At 43.7% G+C, this 15,663-nt stretch overlaps 1 protein-coding gene across 1 annotated transcript in view; it reads right to left on the reverse strand.

Moving 5' to 3' along the window:
• Positions 1–15,663, reverse strand: part of DNER (delta/notch like EGF repeat containing) — a 383,862-nt gene that overhangs the window by 138,192 nt on the left and 230,007 nt on the right. Inside the window, exon 6 of the mRNA XM_006047101.3 lies at positions 10,017–10,170. Within this exon, the coding sequence (XP_006047163.2) occupies positions 10,017–10,170 (154 nt within the window). The remainder of the gene's footprint in view (positions 1–10,016; positions 10,171–15,663) is intronic.

The following is a 15,663-nucleotide window of genomic DNA, read 5'->3' on the forward strand; positions in this document are numbered from 1 at the left end:
AACCATCATAAACGGGGAGACTGTCCAGAAATAAACAAAGTGGCAGGGGGTGGGGGGCAAGAGTCAGGACTGAGCTTGCAGCCCGAGACATGAGGGAAGTGATGGCACTGATGATGGAACCTGGAGCCATGGGGGGAGAGCGAGGCTTGAAAGCCTGTGTAGGAGGCTGATGGAGGGGGGTCTGGAGTTGAGTCTGAGGAGGGGGCTGAGGGTTAGCAGAGCATCCCTCTGAGCCCAGTGCAGGTGCTGGGACTGGGTGACTGGCCAGGCTGCAAGGATGGGTCTGGAAGCCATCCACTTAGAGGTGACAGCTTGGAATGAGTGGCTGCTGTCCCAGGAAGGAGAAGGCAGCTGAAGCGGGTGGTAAGGACCGAGCTCTAGAGATAGAGTGGGGACAGGAAGGCGGGGAGGAGGCTGGAGAGGTCCCCGGAGAATACACCCAAGGCAGTCCTCTGTAAGACAGGAGAGGAAGGCTGCTAGAGAGAGGAGGGCTAAGAAAGAGCCCCAGACATCAGTGAGCAGGATGCTACATAACCTTGGAGAAGTAGATTCATGATGTGTCAGTTCAGTCGCTCAGTCGAGTCTGACTCTTTGCAACCCTATGGACTGCAGCAACGCTAGGCTTCCCTGTCCATCACCAACTCCTGGATCTTGCTCAAACTCATGTCCATCAGGTAGGTGATGCCATCCAACCATCTCATCCTCTGTCATCCCCTTCTCCTCCTGCCTTCAATCTTTCCCAGCATCAGGGTTTTTTCCAAGGAGTCAGTTCTTTGCACCAGGTGGACAAAGTATTAGAGTTTCAGCTTCAGCATCAGTCCTTCCAATGAACACCCAGGACTGATCTCCTTTAGGATGGACTGGTTGGATCTCCCCACAGTCCAAGGGACTCTCAAGAGTCTTCTCCAGCACCACAGTTCACAAGCATCAAATCTTCAGCACTCAGCTTTCTTTAGAGTCCAACAGAAAATTATGAATTGGACATAGAGCAGTGATGGAGAGGATGACAGAGGGAAGGAGGGAGAGGAGGGGAAGGTAAGGAGGAAGTGAGCACACAGAGCCACCCTAAGGACTTACGGAATCCTTACTTGTTTGAGGGACTGGTTTTGAGCTCAGACCTCCAGTCCTTACAGACTAGAAATCAGGGCTGGAATGGGGGAGGGGAACGGCAGGGTGAGAAAGCCAGAAAAGTGTGGAAGCATAAGATCTCAGAGGGAGAGAGAAAGACAAGCAAGGTGGGTTCCGAGGCTCCTTGCAAGGCCCCTTCCATCCTGAAACTGAACTAACCCACCTCTTACAACCAATGCTCATCTGCTCAAGAACTCAGCGCTCAAGCTGAGCAAGAGTAGGTGTAGGGACCCAGCAAATTCCACTCAGGATTTTTCTCCAGGAGGAGGTGACCCACTCCAAACCCCCACTCAAAGGCACTTCGGTGTTTAAAAGAGTGAAGCTGGGATGGCAACACACGCCAAGTTCCCCTCGCCCCAGAAATGATGAGTTTTTAAAATAGGCTGAAATCATCAATTAGGCAAAACAATGAAGTGCATTGATGTTGAGACGGACTTTGTACAATACTTCCAATATCGTGGTAGTGGTGTATCACAGCCATTCTTTTCAGAAAAAAAGGAATAGCTCTTCGGAGGAAAAAATCACCTTCTCAGAATTAGGAGACTTTTATAAAATACATTCTGATTAAAGAAGTTAAATTCTGTGTCTACTACGAGCAAAGCACAGGGCATGGCACCAACCTGGGATGGAGAAATGAGTCATATCATAGATCAGCACCACCCCCAGGCCAGCCACAGTCTGATGTGGAAGGAAAAAACATAATCTGTGTAAAGAGAGGAGAAGTAAGGGGACCCAGCCCCCAATACATATGTAGGTGCCCTGGGTGGAATTTCATCTCATTCTATTCATTCATTGATTCAACAAGTCTTTATTAAGCACCTACTATGTGTCAGACGTGTCAACAGAATTGGAGTTTGTGTTCTCATATTTTTAAAATAATTTTATTTGTTTATATTTGGCTGTGCTGGGTCTTCATGGTTTCACGGGCTTTTCTCTAGTTGTGGCGAGCAGGGGCCACTCTCTAGTTGTAAGGCACACGCTTCTCACTGAGATGGCTTCACCTGTTGTGGGCACAGGCTCCTGGGCATGTGGACTGAGCACAGGTTCAATAGTTGTGGTACCCGGGCTTAGTTGCTCTGCCGCGTGTGGGATCTTCCCTGATCAGGAATGGAACCTGTGTCTCCTACATTGGCAGGCGGATTCTTTACCATCTGAGCCACCAAGGAAGCTTCTAGGCCCACATAAAAACTGAGTGGCTGTGACTATCTCCACATATGGGTTGCCCTTCGGCATGTTTGGTAACTTCCAGGTACGCTTCCTTGCCTCTATCCCTGGATGTTGTCTTTCAGGGAGACCTCAAAGCTTCCAAGGTGCCCTTATCACCTCAGTGTAAACAGGAGGCCACCAATGGCTTGGACAAACCTGTTGCCACAGTCAGTAACCTTCCCTTAGCTCCTCCTGCAGTATTTGGTACTACTGACAATCCCCTTCCTTTTGAAAATATTGCCAAAACATTTCCAGAAAAATATCATCAATCACCCTTGATAAAAATTCCCCCCCAAATAGAAATTTGATTGACCATAATCTACAATTCATCTTATGTTGTACACATATGTATAAACTATTTATCAGTGTTTCACTATTTAAGAAAATTAATTCCTGTTTCCAAGAAATGGGCACAAAAATCAAAATGAAAACTACAGCAGAGTTTATTACTTAATTGACTCAACATCCAATCCACCATATTCGAACATCTCTGGATTACCGATGATGCAAAAATCCTCTCTGTACTGGCTTGATGTAAAAATTAAAGCAAAATATCAAAATATTATCAAAACTGCAGCAAAAGCTTCTTTGCTAAAAATAATATTTTTACTTACTGAGAAACATTCCCAAGAGAAACGAGCATGGCATCAAGACAACGTCTCTGTGAAGAGACTTTCTGAAAGTTCTGTTCTCTGCTGACAAGAACCTGGCTTGAATTAATTCATTCATCAAACAAAACCATGCCTCATGATCAGACTTGCGAAAATGAAAGCACAGCGGGATAAATTTTCAAAAGGAAACAGACTTCCCACCGTTGGAAGGTTCTTATGCACAGAGCTGGAGCTTCAGAGGTCAATTAATTGATGTTAATTAACCTGTAAATAGTTTTTTTCACAAAGGAAATAGAACTCTCCTGTGGAAGCATGAGTTTTTCAAGGACATTCGGAACTAAACTGAGTAGAAAATGCCTCATTTCAAGCATCCAGCCCCACCTCTGGGGACAAAATGGCCTAATGTTTCTGCTCTTTAGAAGAGTCCTATTTGATAGGAGAAAGTTGAAAGCATGACGTGGTCTTGAATCACATGTTTGTACCAGGAAAATTCTCAGCTCACAGTGTGGCTGCACATACAGGAAAAGAGTGTGGTAACATGATCAAGAACATGGGCTTGGGACACAGAGGACCTGGGTTCAAATCCCAGTGCAACAGTTACTGGCACGTGTACCCAGCACAGCAGAGACCATGGGTATGCTCACCACACTGACTCCCTTCCCAGGCAGAGCCTCTAGGGACCAAGTGACCAGATTCTGGCAAATGGCAGGTAGCAGAAGTGATCTAAGACACGTCCAGGCACTGCTCTCGGAACATCACACAGACCCTCCAGATCCCTGAGTTGCCACCTGGAGACCAAATGCCTTCATCAGACTATGACAAGGTGGAAATGAGGCTTTCCTTGGAAGTCGGGAGATTTGAGAATTGGTGTGTTCCTGCAGAACAGTTCCATGTCACCCTAATATTCTTGACCAAGTTACCACATTCTCCGTGTCCTAGATTTCTCACCTATGAAATCAGTATAATTGAGTATTTAACCCAGAGATTGTTCTAAGAGCAGCACTGGAAAGCACTTAGCACAGCCTGGCATACAGTTAACACTAAGTGTTGCTGCTGCTGTTGTTCAGTCGCTAAGTCATGTATGACTCTTTGTGACCCCGTGGACTATAGTAGTCAGGCTCCTAACACTGAATAAACACTAGCTATTCATGTGTGCATACATCTGTGTGTGTCTGCATGTGTGTGTGTACTACAGTGGAAAGAAGATAGAGAGTGAGTTTTCTGGTGGTCCAGTGGTTAAGACCCCATGCTTCCCAAAGGGGGCACAGGTTCGATCCCTGGTCAGGGAACTAAGATCCCACATGCTGCAAGGTGCGGCCAAATTAAATTAAATTTTTTAAAAAGCAGATGGAGAGGTAGATGCTAAAAAGGGGAAGAACAGTTGCTCCCATAGGACATGAGAACTGATCAAGTAGGAACATGCCTAAGAGAACTGCAGGAACAAGTCAGGTAAGTACCAGAGTTCCTAGATCTCTTCTACCTCTGCTTGGGTTGTTCTAGAGCAGGAGGAAGAATGAAGGCTCTGGGGGAATCCCAGCTTTGGGAAAGGCCAGTGAAGGAGTTGCTGGCAGTCAGGGAGACCCTGATAGAAGCAGGATGGCTGAGAGACCAAGCCAATGTGAAGCCACCTTTGGATAAAGTAGAAGATGAAAGAGATTCTATGCCATTCAAGAACCTCAGAAATCAGCACCATGTAAACACCAGTGGAGATTACTTAAAGTAGCTTAAACTATGATTCTAACATACAGACACTCCTTTATAAAAACTAGACAATTTCAAGGACCTACTGTATAGCACAGGGAACTATGCTCAATATTTTACAATAATCTATAAGGGAAAAGAATCTGAAAAAGAATATATATATACATATAAAAAGAATATATATATATGACTGAATCACTATACCATACTCTGGAAACTAATACAACATTGTCAATAAACTATACTTCAATTTAAAAACCAGAGTGGTTTGCCATCCCCTCCTCCAGTGGACCACGTTTTGTCAGAACTCTTCACTATGACCCGTCTGACTTGGGTAGCCCTGCACAGGCTACACATTGAGTTATGCAAGCCCCTCACCATGACAAGGCTGTAGTGCTGCACTCAATATGTCAGCAAATTTGGAAAACTCAGCAGTGGCCACAGGACTGGAAAAGGTCAGTTTTCGTTCCAATCCCAAAGAAGGGCAGTGCCAAAGAATCTTCAAACTACCGTACAATTGCACTCATCTCACATGCTTAGCAAGGTCATGCTCAAAATCCTTCAAGCTAGGCTTCAGCAGTACATGAACTGAGAATATCCAGATGTTCAAGCTGAGTTTAGAAAAGGCAGAGGAACCAGAGATCAAATTGCCAACATCCGTTGGATCATAGAAAAAGCAAGAGAATTCCAGAAAAATATCTACTTCTGCTTCATTGACTATGCTAAAGCCTTTGACTGTGTGGATCACAACAAACTGTGGAAATTTCTTCACGAGATGGGACTACCAGACCACCTTACCTGCCTCCTGAGAAACCTGTATGCAGGTCAAGAAGCAACAGTTAGTTAGAACCAGACATGGACGAATGGACTGGTTCAAAATTGGGAAAGGACTACGTCAAGGCTGTATATTGTAACCCTGCTTATTTAACTTATATCAGACTAGATGAAGCACAAGCTGGAATCAAGATTGCCAGGAGGAATATTAACAGTCTCAGATATGCACGTGATACCACTCTAATGGCAGAAAGTGAAGAACTAAAGAACCTCTTGATGAGGGTATAAGAGGACAGTGAAAAAGCTGGCTTAAAACTCAACATTCAAAAAATGAAGTTTATAGCATCTGATCTCATCACGTCATGACAAATAGAAAGGGAGAAAGTGGAAACAGTGACAGACTTTATTTTCTTGGGCTCCAAAATCACTGCAGAAGACTAAGCACCAAAGAAATGATGCTTTAGCATTGTGGTGCTGGAGAAGACTCTTGAGAGTCCCTTGGACAGCAAGGAGATCAAACCAATCAGTCCTAACGGAATTGAGCCCTGAATATTCATTGGAAGGACCGATGCTAAAGCTGAAGCTCCAATACTTTGGCCATCTGCTGGGAAGAGCCAACTCTCTGGAAAAGATCCCGATGCTGGGAAAGACTGAAAAGGAGAAGAGGGAGGTACAGAATGAGACAGTTAGATAGCATCACCAAGTCAATGGACATGAATTTGAGCAAACTCCTGGAGACAGCAAAGGACAGGGGAGCCTGGCATGCTGCAGTCCATGGGGTAGCAAAGAATCAGATATGACTTAGTGACTAGACAACAACAACAATGATTTTTAAAGATCCCTCAGAGGGAAAAGACAAACTACAAACTTGGAGAAAATATGTGCAATCCATACAACTGACAAATGATGAGAACAAAAAAGAAACAACTTTTGCAAGCCAACAAGAAGAGCACACACACACACACAAATTTGAGTGAGAGATAGGAAAACAAGTAATAAACACAGGAAGAGGACCTCAGCATCGTTAGTAAACCACAAAGTGCAGAAACCACAAAGAAGCACCTTTTCTACACCCATTCACTGTGCACAAATTAAAACTTCTGACCCACACAGTACTGGAGAGGATCTGAGTCCATAAGAGCACTTATGCATTTCACGTGGGAGTATATATGGGTGTCACCACTTTGGAAAACAGTCTGGCATGATCTCCTACAACTGATCAAGCATATTTTCCAGCAATTCCACTCCTAGGTTCAACCTCAAACAACCCCTGGCACATATTCCAAAGAAAATACACGAGAATGTGCTTACTGGTAAAACGTGTAAATGTTTATGCAAGCATGCATACTCAGTCGTATCCAACTCTTTGTGAGCCCATGGACCATAGCTCTCCAGGCTCCTCTGTCCATGGGATTTTCCAGGCAAGAATACTGGAGTGGGTTGCCATTTCCTATTTCAGGGGATCTTTCCAGTCCAGGGATCAAACCTATGTCTCCTATATCTCCTGCATTGGCAGGCGGATTTTTTACCACCGTGCCACCTCGGAAGCCATGTAAATATTAAGATCATATAAAAAGGAAGACAAAGGAAGGATCAACTCAAGATTCAGGGTGACTGTTAACTTTGGATGGGGAATAGAGACGGAGAGACGGGCTGGTGAGGAAACTATATAGTTAGTTATCAGGTCTAACTTCTGGTTATAGTGGTGGTTCCACCACTGATTAGTGCATATTGAAATAGCTAAGTAAACAGATAAAAGTGTGCTATGGATAAGAAGAGAGAGTATCACAAACCCAGCATTATGGTCATTCCAATTCTGTGCACCTGCGTTCTTTAAAAATAGAAAAGTCTCCTCTGAGAACAGACTTGGATTTAAAAAAAAAATCAAACAAATCATTTCAGTTCAAACAGTGACAAGCTCCACCTACCAGTTCTGATTGAGACTATGTACAGAAGGATTTTGACTCATCCTAGCATCACTTATAACAGAGAAATTCAAACTCTCTTAAAGACTCATCAATAGAGGAATGGTTTAAAACATCAGGCCACGTTCATACCCTTTCATTAATTCACCCCATCAACACATTGTCTGAGCGTTTAGGACTCGTCAGACACAGTGGGACACAATGTAGAACAGAAATAATTCAGGTTGTGCGCTCATGGGATTGATTCAGGCGGGGAGACAGGCAGAAATCAAAGAATCACACGTGCACTCATCCACTGCAAACAGGGGAGGGCTGTGAAGGAAAGGAACACCCAGCTACAAAAGAGGAAAAGGGAAGGAGACCTAAATGGAAGCATTCAACTGAGACTGCCTAAGGAAAAGGGGTATTTAATGAGATCCAAAATAGAAACCTAGCAAAAGGGAGGCAGCAGGGAGAGCTGTCCAGGCACAAAGAAGCGGACGAGGTCCTGCAGCAGCTCGAGCACCCAGGGAGATGAAAGCCAAGGTGGCTGGTCCCTGAGAAAGGGGAGCAGGGGGTTGAGATGGGGTTGGAAAGGTGGGTGAGCGACAGATCATGGAGAAGAATGAGGTGGAGGATTCTGGCCTTCATCCCAAGAGCCCCGGGAAGAAAGGGATTAAGTCGAAAGCAACAACATCAGATCAGATGCGCAGTGGAAAATAATCACCCAGGAGAACGGAGTCTGGGTTGGGGAACTGACATAAGGAGAACCAGGGCTCACTTTGGCGTGGTTGCTTTGGCTCCGTGGACATGAGCAGACAGAGATAAGTGAGAGGTTATCTCAGTCACACAGACAAGGGGCAAAGGCAGTGGCAATGGGGCAGTGGCGATGAGGCTGCAGAGAGGGGGGTGATTTGAGAAGTCTTTAGGGGGAAAGATGGAGAACACTCGGAGGCAGGAAGAGCAGGAGGTGGGGGGGCACCCAGGGTGACTTGTAGAGGTCTGGCTCGTAGAAACAGATGGAACACCGGAAGCTGAGCTGTGTGGAGCTGGGGATACAATAAGCTCAGTTTTGGAATGACTGAGCTTAAGGTGGCCTGGAACATATGAGCAGAGACAGCAAATAGGCAGCAGTTTGGCCTAGACATACAATGTTAGGAAACATGTGATGGAATTATTAAAATGAATAAGGTAGCTCTATATACACTGACATGGAAGTATACTTATGATCAACTGGTAAACACTGAAAAAAGTAAGTTGCAGAGCAGTATGTATATTATAATCGCTTTTTTAACATACAGAAAGGCAATCATTTGATCTGCAAGGGAAATACCCATACTCATACATAGATACACACACACACAAACACTAGTCTGGAAAACATAAACCAAACTATTAACCTACCTTTATGACCTTATAAAGTTTGAGCTGGGATAGATGAGTGAAGAACTTTTACTTCTTGTTTATGAATTTCTGCATTGACAGACCTTACACTGAGCAGTTAATCACTCTAACTCCCACTTCACTCCATCCGTCTCTCCATCCCCAGCCCTTGCTGCTGCTGCTGCTGCTAAGTCGCTTCAGTCGTGTCTGACTCTGTGCGACCCCATAGACGGCAGCCCAATAGGCTCCCCCATCCCTGGGATTCTCCAGGCAAGAACACTGGAGTGGGTTGCCATTTCCTTCTCCAATGCATGAAAGTGAAAAGTGAAAGTGAAGTCGCTCAGTCGTGTCCGACTCTTAGCGACCCCGTGGACTGCAGCCTTCCAGGCTCCTCCATCCATGGGATTTTCCAGGCAAGAGTACTGGAGTGGGGTGCCATTGCCTTCCCCAGCCCTTACATCACCCTGAATCCCTGCCCAGTGGCAGAGATTGGCAAGAGGATGAGGTGGAAAGGGGAAGATGATGTCAGTTTTACACATTATTGATGCTAAAAAAAGAATAATGTGGTGTTTGCTTTTAAGCTGCATAGAAACAGTTATATCAAAATGTTCACCGATAAAATGCCATTTCCTGCTCCTTAAGGGTTTATAACCTATTTGGCTGAGCAGTAAGTCAATAAGATGACTGCAAGAGAACAGAAGTCTGTGGACACACCGTCCAGTGCACTTTCTTAAGAGTCACCCTTTGTGTTCTGAGATGTGAAAGTCTCATGCAGGGTCGATGACTCCCCCATACTAACCAGGGAGTATTAAAGACTTGCCCAATTGTGCAGGATGGTGTTCCAGGAACTTGGACTAAAACATACATGAACAACAGGAAACTAAACAAAATGAGAGGATTGGGTGGCATTACCTACCCACCTGCATAGTTTAGCCTAAATTCTTCTTAAGTAACTTAGCAAAATCAGCCAGCACAGCGCCAGCCCACACTCAGAACATATTTGAAGAATGGTCTTTGAAATATCCAGGCCTCTATTCGACCAGGAATATCATTGTCCCAGAACAGAAATGGTAGAATGCTAAGAGAGAAGCATCCTAACGTCAGAAAAACAGCCAAGGGACACAATGTTTATCCCCAAGGCAACTTCCTTCCTCCATTCCCAATGACATAAAGCTGGACTGATGGAACTAAATGAGACCTGGGAGGCACCTGTCCAACAGCTGGGCAATGTATTGCCTGACCATTGTTAATTAATAAGTGTCTATTCTACAGAGAGATACACAGTCACTCTGAACTATGGAAACCTTACCAGCAAGGCAGACACAGGTGAAGTTGCCACCATCTTGCTTTTCCTTTGCATCAACACAGCTGGCATTGTTCTGGCAGGGTTTCTTCTGGCAGGCATCAAATTCTTCACAGAAAGTACCCGTGTATTGATCATCACACTTACAGGAAAATGTTGCCTAAAACACAAACATACAGTATATATTACCTGAGCCCTCTAAAATGTGTGTGTTAGCTGTGAAACTCAAAGTTCAAACATACCTCTCATTTTTATAGTTATACCAACACTGAGTATTTTTATCATATCACTTATACCATGATCTGACTAAAATCAAGGCTTTCAGAGGAACAGTCTATTTCTTTACAGTTTCATTTCAAACATGTCTCTTCATTGATATGTATCCCAAATGATTTTTAATCTTCCTAAACCAGAAATGGAAATAGTAATTATTTTAAGCAAAAGAATAAAGTTTTGCTGACCTGATATGGAAAGGACAATTTTGCTGGAGCAGATATATTGTGCTACAGCCATTAAATGAGATGTCACTCCAAACAAAAGCCTTCAGCACAGATAGCATGTGAGACACATCATTACCAAATGTGTTACCATGCCTGCCTTTCTGGAGCACTGAGAGAATTTACTGAATCACCCTGGAAATTAGCTTCAACATACAACCTCGTAGATGAACTGAGTGTAAGGGAAAATAATAAGAACCATTTCATTTGGTTTGTTATATTAGTAAAAGACCGTAATTCAGACCCAGCGAACTGAATTTTAATATCTATTTACTTATCTATTTGGCTGTATTGGGTCTTATTTGCAGCACACAGAGTCTTCCCTGGTGGTGCGTGGGCTTAGCTGCTCTGCTGCCTGTGGAATCTTAGATCCCCCTCCAGGATCTGAACCCTTAAGCACTGAACCACCAGGGAAGTCCCCAAGAGAACTGAATTTGATTGGACGCTTCATTTCTGAGGCAGTTGTATAATCTCAATAGACTAAGCCTTCCTGCTCTCTTTCTAATGCTGGCCTGAGGGTGATGTGTCTAAAGCAGACACAGATCTGGGTCCAAAGCCTATGTAGATGGGACTGCAGATTCTCACGAAGAATAGAAGGGAGCAGGCAAAGGAGAATGGTATAAATAAAGTTTACTGCTTAAAAAAATCAAAACAAAATTGGGGAGAATGGATACATGTATATGTATGGCTGAGGCCCTTCACTGTTCCCCTGAAACTACCACAACATTGTTAACTGGCTATACCCCAATTCAAAATAAAAAGTTCAAAGTTTGAAAAAAAAAAAAAAAACCCAGCCCAAAGCCCCTTTTCCAGCTTTCTCCAAGCCCAACAACATCAGGCAAGTGTTTCAAAGCCCCTCCCACAGCCACTCCCAGCCCCACCTCCCTCTGTAGTGGAGGAGGGGCCTTGGTGTGGAGGGGGGAGGGGGAGGGGGGAGGGGGAGGGGGGAGGGGTGGGGAGAGCTTGAGGGGGTTGGAGGGGGTGGCCCCTTGATCTTATAGAGACTCTCAGGATCTCACCCAATACCCACCTCACCACCAAGCACTACACCACATTTTCTGTCCTAAAAAACAAAAAGTTTTCTCTTTCTTCTCTTTTTGTCTCTTAATCAAGTTTTCTCTTTCTTGTCCATCTCTTGATTAATTTGCTCCTGAATGTTTAGGTTTTTTTGTAGCTATTGCCAGTGAGATTCTTTCCTCATCCTTTTCTTGTAATCCCATTATATCAGCTAGGGATTATCACCGATTAATAAATGCTAGTGCCTGTCTTTGCCTTGACTCTCAGAGTCAGAGGTTTCAGTTGATTCAGGTCAAAGGTTTCAGTTGATTCTCTTGGGTTTTCTAGATGAAACAACCTCCCTCCCCAAAAGAAGGGATCAGATCAGATCAGTCGCTCAGTCATGTCCGACTCTTTGCGACCCCATGAATCGTAGCACACCAGGCTTCCCTGTCCATCACCAACTCCCATAGTTCACTCAGACTCACGTCCATCGAGTCAGTGATGCCATCCAGCCATCTCATCCTCTGTCGTCCCCTTCTCCTCTTGCCCCCATTCCCTCCCATCATCAGAGTCTTTTCCAATGAGTCAACTCTTCCCAGGAGGTGGCCAAAGTACTGGACTTTCAGCTTTAGCATCATTCCTTCCAAAGAAATCCCAGGGCTGATCTCCTTCAGAATGGACTGGTTGGATCTCCTTGCAGTCCAAGGGACTCTCAAGAGTCTTCTCCAACACCACAGTTCAAAAGAATCAATTCTTCGGCGCTCGGCCTTCTTCACAGTCCAACTCTCACAATCCATACATGACCACAGGAAAAACCATAGCCTTGACTAGACGGACCTTTGTTGGCAAAGTAATGTCTCTGCTTTTGAGTATGCTATCTAGGTTGGTCATAACTTTCCTTCCAAGGAGTAAGCGTCTTTTAATTTCATGCCTGCAGTCACCATCTGTAGTGATTTTGGAGCCCAGGAAAATAAAGTCTGAGACTGTTTCCACTGTTTCCCCATCTATTTCCCATGAAGTGATGGGACCAGATGCCATGGTCTTCGTTTTCTGAATGTTGAGCTTTAAGCCAACTTTTTCACTCTCCTCTTTCACTTTCATCAAGAGGCTTTTGAGTTCCTCTTCACTTTCTGCCATAAGGGTGGTGTCATCTGCATGTCTGAGGTTCTTGATATTTCTCCCGGCAGTCTTGATTCCAGCTTGTGTTTCTTCCAGTCCAGCGTTTCTCATGATGTACTCTGCATAGAAGTTAAATAAGCAGGGTGACAATACACAGCCTTGACATACTCCTTTTCCTATTTGGAACCAGTCTGTTGTTCCATGTGCAGTTCTAACTGTTGCTTCCTGACCTGCATATAGGTCTCTCAAGAGGCAGATCAGGTGGTCTGGTATTGCCATCTCTTTCAGAATTTTCCACAGTTTATTGTGATCCACACAGTCAAAGGCTTTGGCATAGTCAATAAAGCAGAAATAGATGCTTTTCTGGAACTCTCTTGCTTTTTCCATGATCCAGCGGATGTTGGCAATTTGATCTCTGGTTCCTCTGCCTTTTTGAAAACCAGCTTGAACATCAGGAAGTTCACGGTTCACATATTGCTGAAGCCTGGCTTGGAGAATTTTGAGCATCACTTTACTAGCATGTGAGATGAGTGCAACTGTGCAGTAGTTTGAGCATTCTTTGGCATTGCCTTTCTTTGGGATTGGAATGAAAACTGACCTTTTCCAGTCCTGTGGCCACTGCTGAGTTTTCCAAATTTGCTGGCATATTGAGTGCAGCACTTTCACAGCATCATCTTTCAGGATTTGGAATAGCTCAACTGGAATTCCATCACCTCCACTAGCTTTGTTCATAGTGATGCTTTCTAAGGCCCACTTGACTTCACATTCCAGGATGTCTGGCTCTAGGTCAGTGATCATACCATCGTGATTATCTGGGTCATGAAGATCTTTTTTGTACAGTTCTTCTGTGTATTCTTGCCATCTCTTCTTAATATCTTCTGCTTCTGTTAGGTCCATACCATTTCTGCCCTTTATCGAGCCCATCTTTGCATGAAATGTTCCTTTGGTATCTCTGATTTTCTTGAAGAGATCTCTAGTCTTTCCCTTTCTGTTGTTTTCCTCTATTTCTTTGCACTGATTGCTGAAGAATGCTTTCTTATCTCTTCTTACTATTCTTTGGAACTCTGCATTCAGATGCTTATATCTTTCCTTTTCTCCTTTGCTTTTCGCTTCTCTTCTTTCCACAGCTATTTGTAAGGCCTCCCCAGACAGCCAGTTTGCTTTTTTGCATTTCTTTTCCATGGGGATGGTCTTGATCCCTGTCTCCTGTACAATGTCACGAACCTCATTCCATAGCTCATCAAGCACTCTATCTATCAGATCTAGGCCCTTAAATCTATTTCTCACTTCCACTGTATAATCATAAGGGATTTGATTTAGGTCATACCTGAATGGTCTAGTGGTTTTCCCTACTTTCTTCAATTTCAGTCTGAATTTGGCAATAAGGAGTTCATGGTCTGAGCCACAGTCAGCTCCTGGTCTTGTTTTTGCTGACTGTATAGAGCTTCTCCATCTTTGGCTGCAAAGAATATAATCAATCTGATTTCAGTGTTGACCATCTGGTGATGTCCATGTATAGAGTCTTCTCTTGTGTTGTTGGAAGAGGGTGATTGTTATGACCAGTGCATTTTCTTGGCAAAACTCTATTAGTCTCTGCCCTGCTTCATTCCGTATTCCAAGGCCAAATTTGCCTGTTACTCCAGGAAGAACATTTGCAAATCATGATAATGTTGCCTTCTCTAGTCCTCATGGTTACATCAGTGCAGATCCAGAATAATTTTGATTTCAAAGGGAAATTTACAGAATTCACTGTAAGTAGAACACTAAGTAGAACACTTGGAATGACAATCAAATTTTATCAAATGCCATTTTAGCTTCTTGGAGTAGAAAGAGCAGCCACTCCAGTATTTTTTGCCTGGAAAATTCCATAGACAGAGGAGCCTGGTGGGCTATATAGTCCATGGCATCACAAAGAGTTGAACACGACAGACCACACACACACATCTTAGCTTCTATTTTTAAAAATCAACTTTTTATCTCGAACCTATCAGTATATGAACTGAATGTTTAAATCCCCTACTACTGACTCCTTATATTCCTAGAAGAAAAGTCCACAGAGGTCCTTAAGTCAAACTGTTTTATGGCTGAATTCTTCTTGTATTTTTAATCTACTTGTATTTTATGACTGCATTCTACTTATATTTCTGTGACTTTCACCTAACAGGCCCTATCCCCATAGACCCCTTTTCTAAGAAAAACTGTCCCTTGCCTGGTGAGATCATAGTTTACACCATAAAAGTGAAAGTGAAAGTGAAAGTCACTCAACTTGACTCAGAGTCAAGTCTGACTCTTTGCGACTGCATGGACTATACAGTTCATGGAATTTTCCAGGCCAGAATACTGGAGTGGATAGCCATTCCCTTCTCCAGGGGATCTTCCCAACCCAGGGATAGAACCCTGGTCTCCTGCATTGCAGGCGATTTCTTTTGAGCCACCAGGGAAGCCCTTACCATAAAAGGATGCCCTTTGTCACAAGGGGCTAAACCAGGAGTGGATGGAACTCTGATTTCAGCAACCAATCAAGAAATCAAACAGTCAAACATGACATTAAGCTCAACCAAAACAACCAGATTTTATGTAGGTGTATTTCTTTTGTTAGTTGAATTTGTTGTTGTTGAGGGAATGTGACAAATCCTTACAAACTACAAAATCAAGTCCTCTTTAGTTTAAAGGATACACTCTTCAATTATATCTTAGGAACCAGAACAACAGAAACAAGAGCAGCAGCTTTTTCTATTTAAGTTAAAGATAAATTGTCTGCCTTCTATTGCTATCATCTCACACCTCCTTGTGGCAAATGGAAGTTCCCTCTACATTCTAGCAGTAATTGATTCCTGTTTTTCTAGTGATGTTGTGAGTTTGTTTTTTTTTTTCTTTTGTGTGCGTTTGTAGAGACTATTAATAGTTGCATGCTGAGGAAAGCTCATCAAGGACTATTAGAAAAGCAGCCTTGTAATTAGGAAAACTCCTTTTCTGGAACTGTCTTCTACCTAAATAGATACTTCTCCAGAGAAAGGCATCTATTTACAAATGGCCAA

Source organism: Bubalus bubalis, chromosome 2 (assembly GCF_019923935.1).
Source record: "Bubalus bubalis isolate 160015118507 breed Murrah chromosome 2, NDDB_SH_1, whole genome shotgun sequence".
NCBI classification, from domain to species: domain Eukaryota; kingdom Metazoa; phylum Chordata; class Mammalia; order Artiodactyla; family Bovidae; genus Bubalus; species Bubalus bubalis.